The sequence below is a fragment of the Oncorhynchus mykiss genome, chromosome 17 (genome assembly GCF_013265735.2).
Source record: "Oncorhynchus mykiss isolate Arlee chromosome 17, USDA_OmykA_1.1, whole genome shotgun sequence".
Classification (NCBI taxonomy): Eukaryota; Metazoa; Chordata; class Actinopteri; order Salmoniformes; family Salmonidae; genus Oncorhynchus; species Oncorhynchus mykiss.
The window spans coordinates 66,624,753-66,651,703 of NC_048581.1; the positions used below are offsets into that span (position 1 = coordinate 66,624,753).

Sequence of the window (26,951 nt, forward strand, 5' to 3'; positions counted from 1 at the left end):
AAATGTAAAAAAAACATTTTAAATATCATTCCTCCCTATAGACTGGTTGGTTTTTTAGCAACAAAACCAACTCGTGCACAACTATGGGGCAAGACAGACTGTTGGCTTAGATTGTTGACAGCATGTTAACTATATTTTGTCTGCAAATGTTTATTGAAAACAAATACATTTGCACAATTAGCACTTGTTGTCTCTCAAATGCGTCGTTACAGTTGTTGATTATCTAGCTAGCAAGTTTTTTGCCATATTAGCATAGACATGACACGAGTCAAAGTACCTCAAAACAAGACATGGTATCAAAACACCTACAATTCCCCAGGTGGCAGCTTCATGTCATTGTTGCTAGCTATCTGACCATTCAGAATCATAACACATGGCCTTCTGCCTTATCGACATGTGAGCTTCAATTTCGTTACGTTATCAGCCAACCCGTCTATGAAGTTTTTTTGAGAATTTCCAGAACAATCTGTAAAAGTTTTCAGGCCCCCCCCCCCCCCTTTGTCCTCTCTCAATCCCAACACCCCCACTCTGTCGGGCTTATGACCATAGAGCCCTTTTTTCTGCTCTACTTGCCCCTTTTGCCCATGTATTATTAAGGTCTCCCAAACCCTCCAGGGAGAATACAATGGATCCAGTCTAGCAGAAGCCACTTCTCCAGGCCTTGCGTAACTTGACAAATGTTTTAAAATAAAAAATCCACAATGCAGCGCCCACTCCTCCTACCTCGTATTGTGTGGGCCCAAACTCATCCTCCCTCTCCCTCACAGCCCCCCTCAGATCCAGCTAACAAGGCTGTTGCCGTACAGTCCTTTGCAGTGCTTTGCTTTTTTCCCTCCGTCGGCCCCAGAGTTATTTAAAGGCCTCGTGTCAGTGTCATTAAGCCTTGGGACCCTTAGCAGTACCACCAAAGTAGACCAAGCCATACTGAGACGCTGAGGAAGGTCAATGATTTACTGGGTAACTATATAGCTGAGTGGGTAACAGTATAGCTGGGTATCACTCCAGCAGCACCCTCACCATGTGAGCGGAGTATATATTCCATTGCTGGACTTGTGACATCGGGTACCTGATGTCACAAGTCCACCCTAGAGATGTCAGAGGGTTACCCTATCAACAGCTGTGTATGGGAGAGGCAGCTGTCTCAACTTCAACTCTAATCTGTGTGTCGACACTCTCCAAGACCAGAGATTGACACACCAAAACTGGTCAAGATAAGCTACACATTGCCCTTCATTGGTTAGAGAGAGGGACTGGTGGTCACACCCGCCTGAGTGTGACACTCCAGATGGTTTCTCTTTTATGAGAGTAGCTTACCTTCGAGTTCAACACACACTTTTCACTGTTGTGGTCTTGGGTAGGACACTGTGACAGTGTTATGCACTTTGTAAGTAAAAGTGAATAATAACTCGCTGCACTGTGATTATAAAACTCTTAAAAAAACATAGGGTCTTACCTAGGGTTGAATGGCGGGAACCTGGTTACCAGGATTTACCGCCCAAATCATTCCCCTTTTCCCTGGATAAATAACTGCGAGAAACCGGAAAATTATCATAAATGATTTATATGAACAGCATGGCATAAAATTGAACTTTTTTAAATGATATGCTATGTCTAAATCTGGCTTCTCTTCCTTCTGATGAATCAATGCTCAGGGTGGTGCCGACAGCCTGTCTCAGTATGGACTGCAGTTCACAATGCATGTAGTTTTCTTGAGACATGTAGGCCTATGTTTGCTGCAGCATAGCCTATGCCAGACGCTTTCTTTCTCCTAGAGATAAACGTACTTTGGTGCAAAAAGTGCAAATCAATCCCAGAACAACAGCAAAGGACCTTGTGAAGATGCTGGAGGAAACGGGTACAAAGTATCTATATCCACAGTAAAACAAGTCCTCTATCGACATAACCTGAAAGGCCGCTCAGCAAGGAAGAAGCCACTGCTCCAAAACCGCCATCAAAAAGCCAGCCTATGGTTTGCAACTTCACATGGGGACAAAGATCATACTTTTTGGAGAAATGTCCCCTGGTCTGATGAAACAAAAATATAACTGTTTGGCCATAATGACCATCGTTATGTTTGAAGGAATAAGAGGGAGGCTTCCAAGCCGAAGAACACCATCCCAACCGTGAAGCACGGGGGTGGCAGTATCATGTTGTGGGGGGACTTTGCTGCAGGAGGGACTAGTGCACTTCACAAAATAGATGGCATCATGAGGAATGGAAAACTGTGGATATATTGAAGCAACATCTCAAGATGTCAGTCAGGAAGTTAAAGCTTGGTCTCAAATGGGTCTTCCAAATGGACAATGACCCAAGCATACTTCCAAAGTTGTGGCAAAATAGCTTCTTTTTCCCTGAATGTTAAATACAGCATCCAATTGAACTCACAGGTAATTTGAAAGAAATGTGAATGCGCAATGGCAGTAGGCTATAGCAGTTATATACAGTGCCTTGCGAAAGTATTCGGCCCCCTTGAACTTTGCGACCTTTTGCCACATTTCAGGCTTCAAACATAAAGATATAAAACTGTATTTTTTTGTGAAGAATCAACAAAACGTGGGACACAATCATGATGTGGAACGACATTTATTGGATATTTCAAACTTTTTTAACATATCAAAAACTGAAAAATTGGGCGTGCAAAATTATTCAGCCCCCTTAAGTTAATACTTTGTAGCGCCACCTTTTGCTGCGATTACAGCTGTAAGTCGCTTGGGGTATGTCTCTATCAGTTTTGCACATCGAGAGACTGACATTTTTTCCCATTTCTCCTTGCAAAACAGCTCGAGCTCAGTGAGGATGGATGGAGAGCATTTGTGAACAGCAGTTTTCAGTTCTTTCCACAGATTCTCGATTGGATTCAGGTCTGGACTTTGACTTGGCCATTCTAACACCTGGATATGTTTATTTTTGAACCATTCCATTGTAGATTTTGCTTTATGTTTTGGATCATTGTCTTGTTGGAAGACAAATCTCCGTCCCAGTCTCAGGTCTTTTGCAGACTACATCAGGTTTTCTTCCAGAATGGTCCTGTATTTGGCTCCATCCATCTTCCCATCAATTTTAACCATCTTCCCTGTCCCTGCTGAAGAAAAGCAGGCCCAAACCATGATGCTGCCACCACCATGTTTGACAGTGGGGATGGTGTTTTCAGCTTTGTTGCTTTTACGCCAAACATAACGTTTTGCATTGTTGCCAAAAAGTTCAATTTTGGTTTCATCTGACCAGAGCACCTTCTTCCACATGTTTGGTGTGTCTCCCAGGTGGCTTGTGGCAAACTTTAAACAACACTTTTTATGGATATCTTTAAGAAATGGCTTTCTTCTTGCCACTCTTCCATAAAGGCCAGATTTGTGCAATATACGACTGATTGTTGTCCTATGGACAGAGTCTCCCACCTCAGCTGTAGATCTCTGCAGTTCATCCAGAGTGATCATGGGCCTCTTGGCTGCATCTCTGATCAGTCTTCTCCTTGTATGAGCTGAAAGTTTAGAGGGACGGCCAGGTCTTGGTAGATTTGCAGTGGTCTGATACTCCTTCCATTTCAATATTATCACTTGCACAGTGCTCCTTGGGATGTTTAAAGCTTGGGAAATCTTTTTGTATTCAAATCCGGCTTTAAACTTCTTCACAACAGTATCTCGGACCTGCCTGGTGTGTTCCTTGTTCTTCATGATGCTCCTGAAATGTGGCAAAAGGTCGCAAAGTTCAAGGGGGCCGAATACTTTAGCAAGGCACTGTATTCAGACCCATAACCATCCAGTCTTTGAAGTGAAGTCCTTGTTATTAGAACGATGACCATAAGGACAACAAAACATATTTAATTTAACTGTTGAAAGGAAGGAATGAAGCAACAATAGAGAAAGAGGTAGGCTAATAACATTAGGGGAAATATTATGAACTGTGTGTCTATATCCGTCAGCCGACTAGTTATACAAATAGGCCCTAATTTATATTCCTAAATTAAAATCAAATTCGCTAGCCTATAATTTGTAGACCGCACGTGCTGCACCAGAATCACATGTTCTCTTCTTTATCATGGTTTGAGCGATGTGCAAAATTCCAGTCCATAATAGTAATAGTCATGTATTCAGCTTGCGCTGCACACATACTGCACGCATGCCAGTAGCAACCTGGCAATGTACTGGTCTTGTAGTTTTAAACCATTTGTCTGCTGTGTAGCCACCGCTTCATGCTGTCCGGTCTCAATGGTTGATTATTCAGGGTACAGCAAAGACCACTTTCCACACCGGCAGCAACCCGGCATGTTTTGGTCTCCCGTAAATTGAGTCCTTTTTTAAGCACTCTGGTCAAAGGGCGCATTCCATCACGCCGGCATAATGTCTGTGCTCACGTGGGTGTGGTTACTGACTGGATAAAACTTTATATGAAATACAATTTCTCATTTAGAAGGCTAAAATTTAGAAGGCTAAAAGGCTATCTTTTCACAAATCGTTTCATATTTAATCATTGTTTTACAATATTTAGATGAAACTCTAACGGAAACATGGCAACTTTAAGAGCTTTCACAATGTAGATGTCTGTCTGAATTTATTGTTTGGTGATATCATTATCTGACATGATTGTACTTTAAGTCCCCCCTGACCATTTCCCACATATGTTGTGTTAGGAGTATTGTTTCATTCTCCACTTTTGGATGTTGTAGTTTTGGCAGGAAGAATCTTCTTGTAACAAAAGGGTTCTTTCCCCTCAATACTGCATGGCCATGAAGAGACAGTTCCTGCCAGGTATTTACGACTGTCATTAAACTTGCCAACCCCCATGAGAGGAGGGTTTTGAAACCAAACCTTTGGTTAGCCGGCACCTTTGATCTCCATCCAAGACGGCAAGTCATGACATGCCTAAAGAACTCTGTCCTTACGGTGCCTTTTGGCAAACTCCAAGGAGTGACTTTTGTCTGGCCACTCTACCGTAAAGGCCAGATTGGTGGAGTGCTGCAGAAGAACTCTTGTACAACGCTGTGCACTACTCCTTTCACAGAACAGTGCAAACTAGCTCTAACCAGAATGGAAAGAGTGGTAGGCTCCTGTGCACAACTGAGCAAGAGGACAAGTACATTAGTGTCTAGTTTGAGAAACAGACGACTCGCATGTCCTCAACTGGCAGCTCAATTAAATAGTACCAGCAAAACACCAGTCTTAACGTCAACAGTGAAGAGGCGACTCCGGGATGCTGGCCTTCTAGGCAGAGTTGCAAAGGAAAAGCCATATCTCAGACTGGCCAATAAAAATAAAATATTATGATGGGCAAGAGAACACACACTGACAGAGGAGCTCTGCCTAGAAGGCCAGCATCCCGGAGTCAAAGGATCTGAATACTTTTCAAATGCACTGTATGTATGCTACATCTCGACCAGACAATCAACTAAACAATTTACTAATTGGGTTCAGCACTAACTCCTAAGCCTACCGCATGGTGATGTCACCATGGAAAGCCGAAACTCCCGCCTGCTGATAAGAAGGTTGAATGTAGATTGTATTTTCAGCCAGCAACTATCAGGAAATAATACTGATTACATTTTTCTCCACTTTTACAGTTAGTTTCATCAGCTGGTGTACAATATGATATAAAACACAGGGCAAACAATTTTTACTGCATTTGGCATTTGAGTCGACAGTGCAATTGATCTGTCAGACAATTGCAGTGTTCAGTGGGAGTGGAGGAGCTTGGCTTAATATAATAATAGTGGAAGGTCACAGTCAACACTGTGGTAATAGGAGTCCATACACTATTGGTTGAAGGAGTGAGGAGACCGTAGATGCACGCGGTACAAGGAATCTAATACTGAACCTTGTCTAACCAGGCCCATGCAGCTAGTTGGTTCTGCTGGGAGAGAATTCAAAAGATGTTGTGATGAACAAACAGGCAGTAATGCAGTGTGGAGAAACAACTTCCATCAAAAGAATCCAGCAAACAAGCTGCAACAAACTGACACGTCTATTCTTAGAACCCTGAACTTTTGTTCTCCATGACTTCAATAGAATCTGGGGGAGAAAAAGTGCACACTTTTGGATTTCACTGTACTGCTCCTTCTACAAAACACTCATCATACAAACTGTAACTCCCAGCAACAGCTGTAGACACATCACATGGAGACCATTGAGTCCCTAATTTACACCCTCAATCATACTCTGTGCAACAGGGTCGTATGGTTGTTCTCAAGGTTGCGCTCCAGGAGAATCAAGGAAGAGGCTGGGACCAGGGGACAGTGGCGCAGGGTGCCCAGATAGTGTCTACATGTAATCCACACCAGCCCACTCCAGCACTTGAATGTGTTTTTGCCCCATTAAACTAGACCAGTGTTTCTCAATTCCTGGTTCTAGGGACGCAAAGGGGTGCACCTTTGTTTTTGTCTTAGCACCAATGCACCTGTTTCAAATCATTTGTATAAATTGTAGTAGTGCTGGGGCAATACTACGGTACCCCTAGGTCCCCAGGACCAGTATTAAGAAAGTCTGGACTAGGCTATTGCAGACATGTGGAGGAGGAAGGAAAGAAAGTGGGGGAGAGCCGCAGCAGAGACTGGGTGACAGGAACCATAGCATAATGAGCAGGGTGACTCTCCGCTTATGGTGTCTCACATTTAGCACGCTTGTCTCAGAGTTTAGAGGGTTGAATGGGAAAACAAGTCTGTTGGAATAAATATGTATGCCCACACGGGGTGAGCTCATCTCAATAGCCCAAATTGGCGGCTTCTTCTTGACTCCACATTCTGGACGGAACACCCACAGCAGAGATCAGACCCGGGGAACCGCCACAAAGTAGCAACCGTCCATCACCACTTCCTAGTCTGCTGATCCAACATATAGGCCTAATGACAATGCCTCTTCTCTCCACTCCTGGACCTCATATTACCTGGGACCTGGTAAGCAGTGAACTAAATCAACAATATGGGACTTAAAACAAATAAGTTTGTCATTTACAGTAATACTCTTATCCAGAGTTACTTACAGTAGTGAGTGTATACTTCTTCGTACTGGTCCCTCATGGGAATCAAATCCTACAACCCTGGCATTGCAAGCACCATGCTCTACCAACTGAGCCACACGGGACAAATGGAGAGGCAGGAGGATGTGCTTTGGGCTTCATTTGAAAAACATTAATTTAAGGATCGAGCCTTTTTAGGTGTTGCTATATTACACAATAATGATTAGAATGGTTATATCATACTCTAGCCATGCATACCCCACAAGACATGCCACCAGAGGTCAGTCCCCAAATCCAGAAAAGACTATGGGAGGCCCACAGTACTATAAAGAGACATGACTACTTGGAACTATATTCCGCATCAAGTAACTCATTCAACCAATAACATTTGATAAAAATACAGCTTATGGAACAACGGGGACTGTGAAGCAACAAACAGACACATGCATACAAACGCATGATAACATACGCCCTATACACACGTACACCTGAATTTGTGGTAGTAGAGTAGGGGCCTGAGGGGGCACACAATCTGTTGTGAATGTAATGTTTTTAAAATTGTTAAACTGCCTTAATTGCGCTGGATCCGAGTAAGGCAGCAGCTAATGAGGATCCATAAGAAATAAAAAATACAATCTCGATAGTACTGGCACTGCAGGCATGTAGATTTAACAATCAAATATGTATTTCTGAACACCTCCTATGTCCTACCAAGAGTTGCTGAACATCTTTTCAACTGCAGGCCAGTGCTCAACTATTTTGATGGGCTTGCTCAGGAATACATGTCTTCCCTAGATATTTTAATCTTAGGATAAAGCACACCGTTGTGGTGGGAGATATAGACCTATCATCCTTACCATAAATAATGAATCAACGATTTATGTCTATTGTTGGTAGAGGTGAAGGGAAGGTCTTGATGTCATTTGATTTTCTATGTCTATCAGCAATTTAACAAAGCCCCTAACTAAAGGAAGAAATACATTATCTCCCTTCCCACATCCCCATTCTCCCTTATGTTGTGCTCTCTGTGTTCTCTCTTTGATTAAGAGCCCAACCAGAATTTATCCCAAATCTATTACGCTGCTACAATCCCTCCTGGACACTCAATCATTCTGAAGGGGTGCGGTGTGCTGATAGGGCCCACTCACTGAGAGTGGGAGGAAGAGGAGAGCGAGAGAGAGGAGCTTGAGAGGCAGTGACTAGGACAACGGTGCACACAGATTTCACTGATCACGACTACAGCACAGCGGCTAGGCTATAGTCCAAATGTTCTTAGCGGCACAGCAATGAAGAGCTCTACAACCGAACTGGCAAGTAATGCCACATTTCACAGCTAAAAATATACAATAGTAATGATAGTGTAGAATCTCGCTCTCTGACCAACTACAGCCACTCAACATGACATGCGCAAACCCACCCAGCTGACAAATAAGTGTCTCTGGCCTGTCCCCCTTCACACTCCTGTCCTGGGCAGCAGGGAGCTTAGCCAATCGATGATGCAGCCATATCATAATGACGCCTCTGGGAAGTCACTCCGCAACAACAACCTGTGCTGCTGACACGGACCCTGTAGAGCTGGAAATAGACCTGGCTAGTAGCCTGCCAAGATTGCATGATTATTATACAGCAAAAGCTATGCTACAGTACATAACATTGTCTAACTGCCTAGCCTACTCTCAAGCATGCACTTCTTATAAACACAGGAGGAATAAAAAATAGGCACCACAAAACTACTGTGAGAACAATGTACTGAAAGGGACATTATCATTAAAACTTGATAGACAAGTTTTTCTGTCTTTCTGGCACTTAATTTGTTCTCTGGGGTTGTAGCTAGCTCCAACACTGACAGCTACCACTGCAGGGGGCCAGCAAGGCCTGTGTGTGCACAGTAGCTCTGCCTGCCTGCCAGGCAGTCTATGATGACTACTGACTACTGCACCGATCATCAGACACAGATAAGGGATGCCTTTGAAGCCTGTAATCAAATTGGGGTATCATTGTCTTAAAATAACTTCTACTGAGTTTGGTATAACACTAAACATAGAACTCCCACCGTCTCATTCTGTCTTTCTCTCCATCCAAAATTCTTAGCTCATTGAGACAGTGTGAGGTATGGCTAGTCTGTGTTTGTTACTGCAGTGTGGAGCATGGTAGCGAGACATTGTTGCCATGTTAATGTTGGTCAGCTGGCCGAGAGTTTAATTGAAAAGCGAGGATTAGAGAGGATTGCAATAATTGAGTGAGAGGGCGTGATGGCAGGGAGGCTGTCTTGAGATGGACATAAAAGGGGAGGGGACATTGAGGCAGGGAATAGGGATATATTAGGTTAAGGTCCACCACTGCAAACCATGCGAGCATAGAGTGAAGCCAGCCAGATCAACTAGGGGTCAACTTTTTCAAAACCAAAATAAGAGTAATGCTACAACTGTCTTAGCCTGGCAAAATCTTGTGGAAAGGCTGAGTGTTGGGTTGAACACTGGATCTGTTACTTTTATCATTCCTAGTCCTTGGGACCCGGTTACTGCTTCCCTAACCACAGGAAATACCATTGCCCCTCTTCTCAAGGGACATCAGGGATGTAATCATTAGCATAGCTTACTGTTGTCAATTACAACCCTGAATACCCCATCCATTATAATAATCAAGTCAGTAAATCAGGATTTCTTCATTAGGAAAAATATCACTAGGAAAAAGTGTATGTCAGTTGTGTTCAATGACCCTGAATGCCACTGATCCTCATGAGACTGCACCATACACAGCCCCTCAACTGGCCCTGCAGCCAAGTGGAGCAGAACAGAGAGAAGACCGTAGGAGGGGAGAGGGAGGCCTGCTTACGTAACGTGGCTGTATTGGTGCTGTGTCAGGGCACTGGTCCCAAGGGCTGGATAGGAGTGTATGAGAGAGACAGGCCACTACAGCTTCATCCCAGCAGAGAGGACATGAGAGTTGACAGACCTGCGGAGCATTCAGCGTGAAGCCTCACGTAACAAGGTGTGCAGCGCTGAACTCAACTGAACTACACAGGCCGGGGAATACGTCTGGTGTTAATCCAAGGGTAGAAAAGACAGGGACCGGAATAATCTGTCCCTTCCCCGCAGAACATACCCTCTTCTGCCTGCTTGTGTTTAGCATCACTGAGGCTCCTCCAGGGTAAGACTAGGGTTGAATATTTTCCTGGTATTTTACAAATGTTCCATCCCGAGAATAAATCACTTTTCCACCAGGTAACCCAGGTATTTCCCACCAAAACCGGAAGTGTCATTCAAAAGCATTATAAAGCATATACAGTGCATTCGAAAAGTATTCAGCCCCCTTGACTTTTTCCACATTTTGTTACATTACAACCTTATTCTAAAATGTAGTAAAACAATTTACTCATCAATCTACACACAATATCCCATATTGACAAAGTGAAAATGTGTTTTTAGAAATACCTTACTTACATACACTACCGTCCAAAAGTGTGGGGTCACTTAGAAATGTCCTTGTTATCCATGAATATATTAATTGCAAAATTAATAGGAAATATAGTCAAGATGTTGACAGGGTTATAAATAATGATTTTTAAAAAATGTAAACAATTGTGTCCTCCAAACTTTACTTTCATCAAAGAATCCTCCATTTGCAGCAATTACAGCCTTGCAGGCCTTTGGCATTCTGGTTGTCAATTTGTTGAGGTAATCTGAAGAGATTTCACCCCATTCTTCCTGAAGCACCTCCCACAAGTTGCATTGGCTTGATGAGCGCTTCTTACGTACCATACGGTAAAGCTGCTCCCACAACAGCTCAATAGAGTTGAGATCCTGTGACTGGTGGCCACTCCATTATAGACGGAATACCAGCTGACTGCTTATTCCCTAAATAGTTCTTGCATAGTTTGGAGCTGTGCTTTGGGTCATTGCCTTGTTGAGGAGGAAATTGGCTCCAATAATTAAGCGCCTTCCACAGGGTATGGCATGGTGTTGCAAAATGGAGTGCTAGCCTTCCTTCTTCAAGATCCCTTTAATCCTATACAAATCTCCCACTTTACCACCACCAAAGAACAGATGTCGTCAAGCACTCCTCCAGCACATTTTCATGTTTTTCTCTGTCTCACAAATGTTCTTCTTTGTGATCCAAACACCTCAAACTTAGATTTGCCTGTCCATAACACTTTTTCCAATCTTCCTCTGTCCAGTGTCTGTGTTCTTTTGCCAATCTTAATATTTTATTTTTATTGGCCAGTCTGAGATGTGGCTTTTTCTTTGCAACTCCACCTAGAAGGCCATCATCCTTGAGTCGTCTCTTCACTGTTGACGTTGAGACTCGTGTTTTGCTGGTACTATTTAATGAAGCTGCCAGTTGAGGATTTGTGAGGTGTCTGTTTCTCAAACTAGACACTCTAATGTACTTGTCCTCTTGCTCAGTTGTACACAGGGGCCTCCCACTCTTTCTATTCTGGCCAGTTTGCACTGTTCTTTGAAGGGAGTAGTACAGTGTTGTATGAGATCTTCAGGTTCTTGGCAATTTCTCACGGGGAATAGCCTTCATTTCTCAGAACAAGACTAGACTGACAAATTTCAGAAGAAAGTTCTTTGTCTCTAGCCATTTTGAGCCTGTAATCGAACCCACAAATGCTGATGCTCAACTAGTCTAAAGATGGCCAGTTTTATTGCTTCTTTAATCAGGACAACAGTTTTCAGCTGTGCTAACATAATTGCAAAAGGGTTTTATAATGATCAAATTAGCCTTTTATAATGATAAACTTGGATTAGGTAACACAGCATGCCATTGGAACACAAGAGTGATGGTTGCTGATAATGGGCCTCTGTACTCCTATGTAGATATTCCATAAAAAATCTGCCATTTCCAGCTACAATAGTAATTTACAACATTAACAATGTCTACACTGTATTTTTGATCAATTTGATGTTATTTTAATGGACAAAAAATGTGCTTTTCTTTCAAAAGCAAGGACATTTCTAAGTGACCCCAAAATGTTGAACAGGTGTGTGTGTGTATATACATACACACACACACACACACACACACACATACATACATACATACATACATACATACATACATACATACATACATACATACATACATACATACATACATACATACATACATACATACATACATACATACATACATACATACATACATACATACATACATACATACATACATACATACAGTTGAAGTTGGAAGTTTACACACACCTTAGCCAAATACATTTAAACTCCACACAAATAGTGTGTGTGTGTGTGAAAATACACTTTTAAAAATGTCTACCAATCGATTGGTTGATAGAACAGACTACTTTCGGGTCAACCATTTTTGTGGGGAGTTATACTGATTTTCATGCCATCGTACCGTTCTTCTGCCAACTCGCGATTTACGGTATTAACTGCATAGCACACAAGGGAGCGCTAAGACAACAAAAAAATGATCCTATTGGGCGTCTTTATTACCAAAATGCTCAACATGGAGAGACTCACCGATAAATTTAGAACTCTATGGACTTTACAATGAACACATGATTGGCTGCTGTTCTGGGGAACTACGGTGAGCTTCATAGTGAAAAATAATGTGACAGACTAAATGAAAAGCAGATAGCGGTTTATCTCCTAACGTATTGCAAAAGTCGTCTGCAGATATTTAATTAAAAAGTAGCTCAAAATATTCCAATGTATTCAAAAACGTCAAATGGTTTCAGCGGTATTGACGGTATATGAAAACCATCCCGTGGGTATTTCAAAATACCCCGGTTATAGATCAATAAGAGTTCCAAACCTCTCTGCCAATAACGGCTAGTTTCCCCCTCCCCACTCAGACCACTCACAGACAGTCCTAGTAAAAGTCTTGCTTGGGATAGTTTTTTTGTTACATTTCTTGCCCATTTTAATGGCAGTCTATTGCAGTAAGGTACTTAATTGTTACCCAGAAATGATTTGATATAGGTATAAAAACAACTGCATTGGGCCTGTAACACCTCATGTAGGCAGTCATTGAATACAGGCTATGTTCTATCTCTGTATTGTTATTCATTCTTACTGATGTAATGAAATGATTCAAATGAATAAATATGCCCAGAATAATTTATTTTCAGTTAATGGCGGTTGCCATGTTTGAGTGGGATCTAGGGAGAGACAACAATGCAGCGAACTCAGCTGTAATTCGCCTGTGACACTCCTGGCTTAGACATGCATCAGGGCAGATAAAGTTACATAATAAATATTTCATGCCCCGTTGCCCAACCCATGTGAGAGCAGTCCCCTGGTCTGGGGCCAGTGGCCATTCTGCAGCACTGAGCATTCAGCCTACTCCTGAGCCTCGCTCATCTGACTCGACCAAGTTTAACTACTTGCCGCTCACTGAACTACCGGACTTGACTGGATCACACTGGACCTGAGCTGGACAACCCTATACCTGACTGGACTTGACTGAGTCACACTGAACCTGACTGGACCACCATGAAGTAGGCCTACACTCTGCCATAGTGACTTAGCCATGCTGGAGCAGGGAAGTAGATGAGAAGTGGATTAAAAATACACTAGCCAGCCTCTCTTATGACAGCAGCTGTAGACACTGAGAGTCTCCCTCTCTTGGCCCCCTCATCTCTTCACCCCCCCTCTATCTCTCCTGCACTCGCTAATGTAGCTCTCTCAATATTCCTCTCGATAGCATCTCTCCATATCCCTCCCTCCCTTTCTCTTTCTCCTCTTCTCCTCCCTGTGCTCACTCTGCCTCTTTGCCATGCGCGAGGCATACACATGTAAGTTTAATCCGGGAGGGATGGGAGTCTGAATGAGAGGTTGCCCTCTGATTGACACACAGATCTGCTGAGTATTCACACAACCAGGACAGCTGTTGCTGGGAACTTATTGTAAAGGAACAGAATTTTACCTCCTGGAATAGTTAATATCCTCTTGCCTCTGTCTCTTTGTGCTGATGTCTCCAGTCTCAGATCTTTGCAGCGCGAGGTGTTATCTGCAGCACTGAGCTCCAGATTAAAAGGAAAGCCTCTGATTCCTACAGAAAGCGTAAGTGATACAGACGCATGAGCCGAGGATAAGCCAGTCGGGACTGCAAAGGAAGATTCATTAAACTGCTTCACTCTTCATGGGACGCTGTACTTTTTTTTTGGAGGGCGCATCTTCGTCTGTTTTTGTGTCTGTGCCGGGACCGGGACGGTGTTCATGTGCCTGCAGTCTACAGCTGTCGGGTGTTGTTTTCTGAAGAAGACGGAGCACACAGGTTGAGGCAGTGTTGAAGCAGGACACCCTCTGTAGGAGACAACTCTCCTCGCTCCTCTCCTTTTCTCTGCAGACATAGCTGCCCACCCTGACAGCTGGGGGTGTTGGTGTGCTCTGTGCACAGATAGCTTGACCTGACCAAGAGACTGTCCAGACGTCTTGTCGAGGCATCTTGTCGTACAGACTGACCCACCACAAGCTCTAACCAGAGCACCTTAAGCCATTCCAGGTGGCTCCCAGTCCCAGCCAGGATGCAGGTGTCGTTAGTGTGTACGGATCACAATCGTGGAGGGGTGAGCCGCAGTACAGAGGAACGGCTCAACCACCGCCAGAATGCCAACAGCCCCAACACAGGCACCCGCAGCAAGTTCAGGGCTGTGGCCATGGTGGCCCGTAGCCTTGGACAGGTCACTGTCCAGAGCCAGCCCACATCCAGCGACCAGAGCATACGCACCGGCATGAAGTATAGGTAGGACAGACTGCATGACGTATAGGTAGGACAGACTGCATGACGTATAGGTAGGACAGACTCCATGACTTATAGGTAGGACAGACTGCATGACTTATAGGTAGGACAGACTGCATGACTTATAGGTAGGACAGACTGCATGACTTATAGGTAGGACAGACTGCATGACTTATAGGTAGGACAGACTGCATGACGTATAGGTAGGACAGACTGCATGACGTATAGGTAGGACAGACTGCATGACTTATAGGTAGGACAGACTGAATGACGTATAGGTAGGACAGACTGAATGACGTATAGGTAGGACAGACTGAATGACGTGTATGTAGGACAGACCATATGAATTATAGGTAGGACAGACTGAATGACGTATAGGTAGGACAGGCTGAATGACGTATAGGTAGGACAGACTGAATGAAGTATAGGTAGGACAGACTGAATGAAGTATAGGTAGGACAGACTGCATGACGTGTATGTAAGACAGACCATATGAATTATAGGTAGGACAGACCGAATGACGTATACTGCAGGTAGGAAATACTGTATGAAGTATACTGCATGTAGGAAAGACTGTATGAAGTATAGGTAGGACTAGGGTTGCAAAGGGAGGGTATATTATTTTAAACTTTAAGTTTACCAGTAAACTACAAGAATTTTGGTATCACCTCTAGTGGCCCTTTTGGGTACTTCAGATTATCACAAGTGTCTAATTATCTCTGGCCCTCAGTGTGGCCTTATCACATGTAAAATATGAAATAATTAAATAAGATGATTTTAAAATAAACAAATAGAATGACAAAGCTGTAAAACATCCTAAATATAAACCACAAACTTAGTGAATATCTTTGGTGTTCAATATGAGGGTTTTATTTATTATACCTGAACTTCAATTAAATGCAGTCTCAAATAGCCACCTGTCCCTTTTTAATAGCCCGGCAATGGCATACACTTCTGAAAATAAACGCGCGTTTCAAATAATCGTCTGGTCTAAATGAATTATTTACGAGATTACCATGAATTGTTTACGAGGTTTAATGTTTGATTTGTTCCATTAAATAATTCAGTAATGAATAAGAAAAAAATAGGTAGAGACTGCTCGCCACTGGCTGTTAACAGTTGAGAACTGCTAGCTAATTGTCAAGCACAAAAACAGTTCGGACAACTTCGGGAGAACAGGGCCTGATGCATAAAAGGGAATTTTCCCCTTAAAGTTTCCTTAACTTTAAGTCAGTAGCACAAAACATTTTAATGCAAATTTCCTTCTTAAATTAAGTGAAAGTTAAGGGTGCCCATGAGGTCCCTTAAAGCTTTTTGGGCAACCCGACCAAATGCACATAGATATGCCATTCTCATTGAAAGCAAGTCTAAGAAGCGGTAGTTCTGTTCTATGTGCGCTGTTGCTATGCTCCCTGTTCTTAATTTTCGTTTTTGCGTGTTACTTTCGGTTTTGTACACCAGCTTCAAACAGCTGAAAATACTATATTTTTGGTTATGGAAAATATATTTCACAGCAGTTTAGATGGTACAATGATTCTCTACACCAGGCTTTGGCAATTCCAGTCCTCGGAGGCCTGCTTGGTGTCACACTTTTCTCCCATCCCTAGCAAACACACCTGATATAAACTAATTTCATTTTTAACTGAAGATCATGATCAGTTGATTATTGGAGTCAGGTGTGTTAGCTGGGGCTGGGTAAGCTTGTTTTGTCACATAGATACTGAAATTAGGCATACTATTAGAATTTTTTAAAACCAGGAAATGGCAGAACGATTTCTGCATGGTGCATCTAAATTCAGTATGGATATAAATCTAAACTGCTTTTGTGGAGGTGAATGTTGCTTTCCTCTGGTTTTGGTTTAAAAGGACAACAGCCAGCTACTTAGCTAAACAATGGAAGGTGCACAATCCATGGCTATAAAGCTAGCTAACTACCTACTCTAAGTTAGCATGATGTGCTAGAAAGTAATAGAAACAAGTTGAGTAAAACATGACTAAAATAAATGCAATTTATTATCTTCTGAATCAATTTGTTTCTCCTGTTTTAAATGTAAAAGTTCTATCTTGATAAATGCGATCTCTGACAAATGTTCAGTCTGAATCAGGTCGTCTCCATGGTAACCAGAGATTCTTTCTGCGGTATATACTTTCAAACTTCCCTTAGGTAAGGGAAAATTATTCCTTAAAGTAAACCCTTAAGGGAAACATTTAAGATGTTTTATGAAACCGGGCCCAGACCCCTAGAAATCGGCAGTGGCAAAATTAGCTGGTGAAAGTAAGATTGCTGAAAATACACAGTCAAAGAGGAGAATAATTATTCTGTCAAGGAAAAGTTTTGTGTTGTGTTGAGTGAATTAAGAAAATTAATTGAAGTTTTACGTTATGTCAATATAGATTTTTTTGTCATTATTTTGGCGTCAAACTGGTGCCAGTTGTGGAAGAAGTTAATAGTTGGGAGAGTTACACAGTTAGTTGGGGTGGCAGGGTAGCCTAGTGCAGCCTAGTGTTGGACTAGCAACTTAAAGGTTGCAAGTTCAAATCCCCGAGCTGACAAGGTACAAATCGGTCGTTCTGCCCCTGAGGCAAATCGGTCGTTCTGCCCCTGAGGCAGTTAAACCCTCCCTAGGCCGTCATTGAAATGTTCTTAACTGACTTGCCTTGTTAAATAAAGGTACAGTGGGGCAAAACATTATTTAGTCAGCCACCAATTGTGCAAGTTCTCCCACTTAAAAAGATGAGAGAGGCCTGTAATTTTCTTCATAGGTACACTTCAACTATGACAGACAAAATGAGGGAAGAAAATCACATTGTAGGATTTTTTATGAATTTATTTGCAAATTATGGTGGAAAATAAGTATTTGGTCACCTACAAACAAGCAATATTTCTGGCTCTCTTAAGTGTGCTTTGAATTCTAAAAAAATCACAGACAGTAGCACCAGCAAAGAACCATCACACCACCCCCTCCATGCTTCACGGTCACCTACTCTTCGTCTCACAAAGGCACAGCAGTGGGAACCAAAAATCTCAAATTTGGACTCATCAGACCACAGGACAGATTTCCACCAGTCTAATGTCCATTGCTCGTGTTTCTTGGCCCAAGCAGGTCTCTTCTTCTTATTGGTGTCTTTTGTAGTGGTTTCTTTGCATAAATTCAACCATTATGGTCTGATTCACGCAGTCTCCTCAGTTGATGTCTGTTACTTGAACTCTGAAGCATTTATTTGGGTTGCAATCTGAGGTGCAGTTAATTGCCTGAGGTTGGTAACTCTAATGAACTTATCCTCAGCAGCAGAGGTAACTCTGAGCCAGTTTTATCATAGCGCTTGATGGTTTTTGCGACAGTTTTTGAGACAGCATTTGAAGAAACTTTCAAAGTTCTTGAAATGTTCCAGATTGACTGACCATTATGCCTTAGTGATGATGGACTGTCATTTCTCTTTGCTTATTTGAACTGTTCTTACCATAATATGGACTTGGTCTTTTACCAAGTAGGGCTCTCTTTTGTATACCTGTATACCACCCCTACCTTGTCACAACACAACTGATTGGCTCAAATGCATTAAGAAGGAAAGAAATTCCACAAATTAACTTTTAATAAGGCACACCTGTTAATTGAAATGCATTCCAGGTGACTACCTCATGAAGCTGGTTGAGAGAATGCCAAATGTGCACAAAACTGTCATCAAGGCAAAGGGTGGCTACGTTGAAGAATCTCAAATATAACATATTTTGATTTGTTTAGCAACGTTTTAGGTTATTACATGATTCCATATGTGTTATTTTATAGTTTTGATATCTTCACTATTATTATACAATGTAGAAAATAGTAAAAATAAAGACAACCTTCGAATGAGTAGGTTTGTCCAAATGTTTGACTGGTACTGTATATGAATACATTTTTTACAAGTTATTTAAGTATAAATTACCAAGTTACGATAGATTGACAGATTTTCTGTTAATTACCAAACTTAATAAAGGTTTTGGTAACTTTGGGAAATTACCGGTAGCTTTGCAACCCTAGGAAGGACAGACCATAGACCACAGGTGTCAAACTAATTCCACGGAGGGCCAAGTGTCTGCAGATTTTCTCTCCTCCCTACTTGATTTATGAATTAGTCACTAATTAGTAACTAACTCCCCACACCTGGTTGTCTACAGCTTAATTTAAATGAGAAAAAAAAAACCTGCAAACACTATGCCCTCCATGGAATGAGTCTGACACCCCTGCCATAGGAACAGACCATAGTCACTGTAGACCTGATACAGAATGTGGGTAATGACATTAGGATAGACTTAATTACTGGGTGAAAGCACATTATGGAAGATCGAAACATGGATATCTGATGGTGATTTAACAAAAATGGGACTATGGTATATAGATAATGTATGTTTACTGGTATCAGATTGCATACAGGAAGAAGGGTTTCATGCTGAGTTTTTTTCCCCCCTTTACTGCTCCTTTTGCATAATTATTAATAGATTACATGCCATCCTCTAAATGTTGTATGGATATGATTGATGTGAATTGGAATTGCTCAGACATATTTGAATTGATGGATATGCATAACACAGCACAAATCATTCATATTGTTATGTTTCTGGTCTGTTCTGTATTTGGCAGTGAGCAGTATATGAAAATCAGGCTTGTCGGTACAATTATTCTTCAAACAGCTCCTTACTCTAAAATGTCATGTGCTGCCTTCTAAAGCTTTAATAGTTTGGGATTGATGGTAGTTGTTCTCTTAAATGATGATAACCTAATTTTCCCCCGGCAACCTATATTAATAATTATTCTGTACACAGTGGACTGCAGCCTGAACTTCTCAGTAAAGATCAGTCCATCATCAGCAACTCTCTGTTCTAGTGGTTTGAATAAGATGTAAAAATATTTTCAACTTATCAACTGTCACCTAGACTCCATTAGTTCTGTTCTATGTTAGGCTGTATTTAAGACTCAAAAAGGAAGCTGAGCTGTGTTTCTATTATAACAGAACAGAGCCACGAATGGACCTATTTAGTACAAAAGTCTACTGTGTTCTTAAAAATAAAAAAAATAGATGGCAAACTATTCACATTTTAAAGGTGGTATTTACTTGCATAAACACATGGCAAATGGTTTGTGTGAGGTGAATAATTAGTCATTACAGCTTCTTCATATAAGCTGACAGTACTTGGAAAGCTAGGGGGGGGTGGTTGTCAAATGAAATGCCTTAAACCCACAGTCTAGGCTAAATGTCTATGGCTTCCTTAAGTTAAATTGATCTGGGATTGATCTGCATTGCAGGTGAAAGAGCATCCCTTTTGCATTGCTGCAGCACTCAGATAAACTGCAGATGTTTGCAGGAACAGGAGGAGTCTTTGTTAAGCTCAGTGTTTCAGGATATTCTTATTTACCAATCCTCAACTTCCACTCTAGCTGCTTCTGAATATCAGTCCACTGTTTAGCAATTGCTTTCACTGCAATTAAGATGGGAGGGTGCACTGAACTTATATGAACGGGCCAGATGTTAAATGGACCCGATTTTCAAAGTCTGAATGTGCAGAAGCAGCGCTCTTATCTGATATGCTGATATGCTGGCCTTCCATGGTGACATCACCATGCAGTAAATTAGTTAATAGACCAATAAGAAAGAGTTCCTAACCTCTGCCAATAACAGCTACTTTTCAGTTTTCCCCTCCCTACTCAGACCACTCCCAGACAGTCCTAGCTAAATTCTTGCTTGCCCTTATCTTCTAAGAATATTTTTTTTGTTTTCTTTCAAATTAAATGGTCAAAAATAATAACAGTAAGGTAATTGTTATCCAGAAATGATTTGATATTGAGATTATTTTCTTTTTAAAAGGCTGCATTGGACCTTTTGATGATATTGAATGAGTGGACATGGGCTCAGCTCAAGGCTTTTGTGTGTGTGTGCGCACGTGTTGAGCATTTCCTGGCTGTGAACATGTTTTTGATTGTGTGCGTGTGTGTAGCGTAGCGTAGTGTTAGCCCTGTGCCCAGGAGGGTGCAGGCTGGGCTACTCTGTGCTCTTGTCAGTGTGCATTTCCCTGACGTGCCCCTTGACGCAAATTCTCCAGTGCTACAGAGCAGAGAACTGGGCCACTACACTCTCCAATTTCACATTTCAGCACAGGACCCAATGTACATGGGAGACCCCTCGCTCTGTGTTACAACAGAGGCGTATGGGTCACACTGCAGCTAATTTCAATTCTGTTTAATTTGTATTTTCCTTCTGCAAAATCATCTCACAGGGGATCAAACAGTGCCTCACTACTGAAACTCCTAAAAGAAACACAAGCTTTCCAAGCATAATTAAATTATGTTTCTACTCATTAAGCACAGAACCCATGGAGTCAGTCTGTAGTCCTCTCTAGTGGGTTGAATGTGTAATGTGGGGGGACAGACAGGTGTGCTGATGGAGACCCAGGCCAGGTGAAATTAAACCATAAAGATGGAGGAAGAACAGTTTTATACCATTGTCCGGCTAACCTGTGCTTGACCATGACTGGAGAAGAATGTTCGACTTGGCCACATGCCTATAGACCTCCTAGCTATGGTAGTGTACCTGGCCGTAGGCGTTTCTTTTTTTTGTCTGCCTGCACTTGATAGAACATTCCATGTTCAGTTGAGGGTAGAGGATATCATGTCCATGACTTCATATTGAATTCAACCTTGTTTGCACGGGTCAGTTCTTTCCCACTTCAATGTTTAACTGTTATAGACCTATATCCATCCTGCCCTGCCTCTAAAATCTTCGAAAGCCAAGTTAATAAACAGATTACTGACCATTTCAAATCCCACCGTACCTTCTCCGCTGTGCAATCAGGGTTCCAAGCTGGTCACAGGTGCACCTCAGCCACGCTCAAGGTACTAAACGATATCATAACCGCCATCGATAAAAGACAGTACTGTGCAGTCATTGACCTGGCCAAGGCTTTCGACTCTGTCAATCACTGTATTCTTATCGGCAAATTCAATAGCCTTGGTTTCTCAAATGACTGCCTCGCCTGGTTCACCAACTACTTCGCAGACAGAGTTCAGTGTGTCAAATTGGAGGGCCTGTTGTCCGGAAATCTGGCAGTCTCTATGGGGGTACCACAGGGTTCAATTCTCGAGCTGTATATATCAATGATGTCGCTCTTGCTGCGGGTGATTCCCTGATCCACCTCTACGCAGACGACACCATTCTGTATACATCTGGCCCTTTGGTCACTGTGTTAACTAACCTCCAAACAAGCTTCAATGTCATACAACACTCCTTCCGTGGCCTCCAACTGCTCTTAAACACTAGTAAAACCAAATGCATGCTTTTTAACCATTCGCTGCCCGCACCAGCCCGACTAGCATCACTACCCTGGACGGTTCTGACCTAGAATATGTAGACAACTACAAATACCTAGGTGTCTGGCTAGACTGTAAACTCTCCTTCCAGATTCATATTAAACATCTCCAATGCAAAATCAAATCTAGAATCGGCTTTCTATTTCGCAGCAAAGCCCCCTTCACTCACAATGCCAAACTTACCATAGTAAAACTGACTATCCTACGGATCCTCAACTTCGGCGACGTCATCTACAAAATAGCTTCCAATACTCTACTCAGCAAACTGGATGCAGTCTATCACAGTGCCATCCGTTTTGTTACCAAAGCCCCTTATACCACCCACCACTGCGACCTGTATGCTCTAGTCGGCTGGCCCTCGCTACATATTCGTCGCCAGACCCACTGGCTCCATGTCATCTACACGTTTATGCTAGGTAAAGCTCCGCCTTATCTCAGCTCACTGGTCACGATAACAGCACCCACCCGTAGCACGCGCTCCAGCAGGTATATCTCACTGGTCATCCCCAAAGACAACACCTCGTTTGGCCGCCTTTCCTTCCAGTTCTCTGCTGCCAGTGACTGGAACGAATTGCATAAATCGCTGAAGCTGGAGACTTATATTTCCCTCACTAACTAGCTATCTGAACAGCTAACCGATCGCTGCAGCTGTACATAGTCCATCTGTAAATAGTCCACCCAATCTACCTACCTCATCCTCATGTTTTATTTACTTTTCTGCTCTTTTGCACACCTGTATCTCTACTTGCACATCATCATCTGCTCATTTTTCACTCCAGTGTTATCTGCTAAATTGTAATTACTTCACTACTATGGCCTATTTATTTCCTACCTCCTCACGCCATTTGCACACACTGTATATATACTTTTTTTCTATTGTGTTATTGACTGTACACTTGTTTATTCCATGTGTAACTCTGTGTTGTTTGCTTCGCACTGCTTTGCTTTATTTTGGCCAGATCGCAGTTGTAAATGAGAACTTGTTCTCAACTAGCCTACTGGGTTAAATAAAGGTGAAATAAAAATACAATTTAAATTAAATGCCGTGATCTGAAGATAACAGATCCATCCCTGGGGGCAGCAGGCTGTTCACTTGAGGTTGACCTCCCCATGGAATTAATAAGTCAATGATGGCATAATGGGTGAACTAGCACCTATGTTGAGTGTACCCATGTCAGGGAGTAAAAGAAGGAAGTGTACCCTTCAATCTGTTCTGTGATTTGATGAGTCAACTCAAGACATTTCCAAAAATTAATTCCATTGCATGAGCCACATGAGTTAAAATCATTTTAATTAACATTCTAAAATACCATGGACGTTATTGTGTCACAATACCAGGTGAGGATGATGTCTCCGATGTAACGCACAGCGTTGAGATTGCCTGCAATGACAACAAACTCAGTCCGATGATGCTGTGACACATCGCCCCAGATCATGACGGACCCTCCACCTCCAAATTGATCCTGCTCCAGAGTACAGGCCTCGGTGTAACGCTCATTCCTCCAATGATAAACGTGAATCCGACCAACTCCCCTGGTGAGACAAAACCGCGACTCGTAAGCAAAGAGCACTTTTTGTCAGTCCTGTCTGGTCCAGCGACGGTGGGTTGTCTGGTGAGGATCTGCATTACAACAGGCTTACAAGCCCTCAGTCCAGCCTCTCTCAGCCTATTGCGGACAGTCTGAGCACTGATGGAGGGATTGTGCGTTCCTGGTGTAACTCGGGCAGTTGTTGCCATCCTGTACCTGTCCCACAGGTGTGATGTTCAGATGTACCGATCCTGTGCATGTGTTGTTACACGTGGTCTGCCACTGCGAGGACAATCAGCTGTCCGTCCTGTCTCCCTGTAGCGCTGTCTTAGACATCTCACAGTACGGACATTGCAATTTATTGCCCTGGCCACATCTGCAGTCCTCATGCCTCCTTGCAGCATGCCTAAGGCACGTTCACACAGATGAGCAGGGACCCTGGGCATCTTTCTTTTGGTGTTTTTCAGTCAGTAGAAAGGCCTCTTTAGTGTCCTGAGTTTTCATAACTGTGACCTTAATTGCCTACCGTCTGTAAGCTGTTAGTGTCTTAATGACCGTTCCACAGGTGCATGTTCATTTTTTATGGTTCATTGAACAAGCATGGGAAACATTGTTTAAACCCTTTACAATGAATATCTGTGAAGTTATTTGGATTTTTATGAATTATCTTTGAAAGACAGGGTCCTGAAAAGGGGACGTTTCTTTTTTTGATGAGTTTATGTCACCTAGTTGCTAGAGGGAGTATACAGCATTGAGTGTGTGAACTGGTGTTGTTAGCATCTCTGCCTTTTAGTTTCATATGGATTGATTTGAGACGGGTACAGCCAGCAAGCAGACGCTACCTAGCTAACTTTCATGCACATTTCGAACTTCATAAATACGGATTCTACCGGCACAGAACACCTTAGCTAGCTAGTGAAAACTTGCTCATGGGAAAAAGTCAATATTAGCTACAGGTTTAAGGTTTTGGTAAGATTAACTCAGACTATTTTGAGGATGAATGGTGGTTCAGTGGATGATGTCACCTTTGGTAACATTTTCGAATGTTAAGACCGCATATTGTTGCCAAACTTTATTTTTAGCTATCCCATGAGTGTTTGTGAGTTATCAGACAGATCTGATTTGATACAATGGAGTGTACCCATGAGTTTATCAGTCAAATTGTCATGGTTAGATGCTTCCAAGCATATTCTATTCATTCTTTTTCTATGGATCTTCTTCTCCCCTGCCCACAAGGCCAAGCAAAGCATCCAAGTGCAACAATGTTCACCAGAGTCTGAGCTTCTCCCTTATGTGACAGTGGGCCTGTATGACATGACTGATTAATATCGCCACCTCCCCTCACTACTACCCAGCCTGTGTCTCATCCTCTTCCCAATGGATTTAGTCAGGCCTGAATTAACACAAAATGGCTTACGATTATGTAAAGCAGCCCGTCTCCGCTTCTCAGGGAAACGGTAGAATATCCGACTGGCTGGCAGGGCAGGTAGGTAGTCCGTCCTATAAGATCTAGAGGCCCTCTTTTCTCAGCCCAGCTTCATCTGTTTCTCTCTCTTTTCTCAGCCCAGCTTCATCTGTTTCTCTCTCTTTTCTCAGCCCAGCTTCATCTGTTTCTCTCTCTTTTCTCAGCCCAGCTTCATCTGTTTCTCTCTCTTTTCTCAGCCCAGCTTCATTTGTTTATCTCTTTTCTCAGCCCAGCTTCATCTGTTTCTCTCATTTCTCAGCCCAACTTCATCTGTTTCTCTCTTTTCTCAGCCCAGCTTCATTTGTTTCTCTCACTTTTCTCAGCCCAGCTTCATTTGTTTCTCGCTTTTCTCAGCCCAGCTTCATTTGTTTCTCTCTTTTCTCAGCCCAGCTTAATCTGTTTCTCTCTTTTCTCAGCCCAGCTTAATCTGTTTCTCTCTTTTCTCAGCCCAGCTTCATTTGTTTCTCTCTCTTTTCTCAGCCCAGCTTCATTTGTTTCTCTCGCTTTTCTCAGCCCAGCTTCATTTGTTTCTCTCGCTTTTCTCAGCCCAGCTTCATTTGTTTCTCTCTTTTCTCAGCCCAGCTTCATTTGTTTCTCTCGCTTTTCTCAGCCCAGCTTAATTTGTTTCTCGCTTTTCTCAGCCCAGCTTCATTTGTTTCTCTCTCCTTTCTCAGCCCAGCTTCATCTGTTTCTCTACTCTCTACTCTGGCCACCATCCCCTGGAGGCTGGGCTTAGAAAAGTCCAATGAACAGCAAAGAGGCTGGGACTGAATATCCACAGCCAGACAATGGACCGTTCATTATGTGTTTAAACTCTTGAGTTGACTTTAAGTGGAGGTTATTTGAAGCTGTTTTCTGAAATACAATAAGGTATTTGTGACTTGGGTTTGGATAGGCAAGCAGTAGAGGCTTGTCCCTGTTTTTACATAATTTACTGCAGTGGCCATGTAAATGTGAGGAGGAGCTGACTTGCTTTTCCCTGCAGGATATACAGTGGGGAGAACAAGTATTTGATACACTGCCGATTTTGCAGGTTTTCCTACTTACAAAGAATGTAAAGTCTGTCATTTTTATCATAGGTACACTTCAACTGTGAGAGACGGAATCTAAAACAAAAATCCAGAAAATCACATTGTATGATTTTTAAGTAATTAATTTGCATTTTATTGCACGACAAGTATTTGATACATCAGAAAAGCAGAACTTAATATTTGGTTCAGAAACCTTTGTTTGCAATTACAGAGATCATACGTTTCCTCTAGTTCTTGACCAGGTTTGCACACACTGCAGCAGGGATTTTGGCCCACTCCTCCATACAGACCTTCTCCAGATCCTTCAGGTTTCGGGGCTGTCGCTGGGCAATGCGGACTTTCAGCTCCCTCCAAAGATTTTCTATTGGGTTCAGGTCTGGAGACTGGCTAAGCCACTCCAGGACCTTGAGATGCTTCTTACGGAGCCACTCCTTAGTTGCCCTGGCTGTGTGTTTCGGGTCGTTGTCATGCTGGAAGACCCAGCCACGACCCATCTCCAATGCTCTTACTGAGGGAAGGAGGTTGTTGGCCAAGATCTCGCGATACATGGCCCCATCCATCCTCCCCTCAATACGTTGCAGTCGTCCTGTCCTCTTTGCAGAAAAGCATCCCCAAAGAATGATGTTGCCACCTCCATGCTGCACGGTTGGGATGGTGTTCTTGCGGTTGTACTCATCCTTCTTCTTCCTCCAAACACGGCGAGTGGAGTTTAGACCAAAAAGCTATATTTTTGTCTCATCAGACCACATGACCTTCTCCCATTCCTCCTCTGGATCTCCCAGATGGTCATTGGCAAACTTCAGACGGGCCTGGACATGCGCTGGCTTGAGCAGGGGGACCTTGCGTGCGCTGCAGGATTTTAATCCATGACGGCGTAGTGTGTTACTAATGGTTTTCTTTGAGACTGTGGTCCCAGCTCTCTTCAGGT

At 42.7% G+C, this 26,951-nt stretch overlaps 1 protein-coding gene across 16 annotated transcripts in view; it reads left to right on the top strand.

Annotated features, from left to right (window-relative positions):
- kcnab2a (potassium voltage-gated channel, shaker-related subfamily, beta member 2 a) overlaps positions 1-26,951 on the top strand; it is a 120,986-nt gene that overhangs the window by 57,974 nt on the left and 36,061 nt on the right. Inside the window, exon 1 of one of the 16 annotated variants that reach the window (XM_036950476.1) lies at positions 13,656-14,658. The exons of 14 other annotated variants lie outside the window; for them this stretch is intronic. In XM_036950476.1, the coding sequence (XP_036806371.1) occupies positions 14,441-14,658 (218 nt within the window). In that variant the 5' untranslated portion in view covers positions 13,656-14,440. Of the gene's footprint in view, positions 1-13,655; positions 14,659-26,951 lie in introns of those variants that run through there. One more of the 16 variants, XM_036950477.1, reaches the window with a different exon arrangement.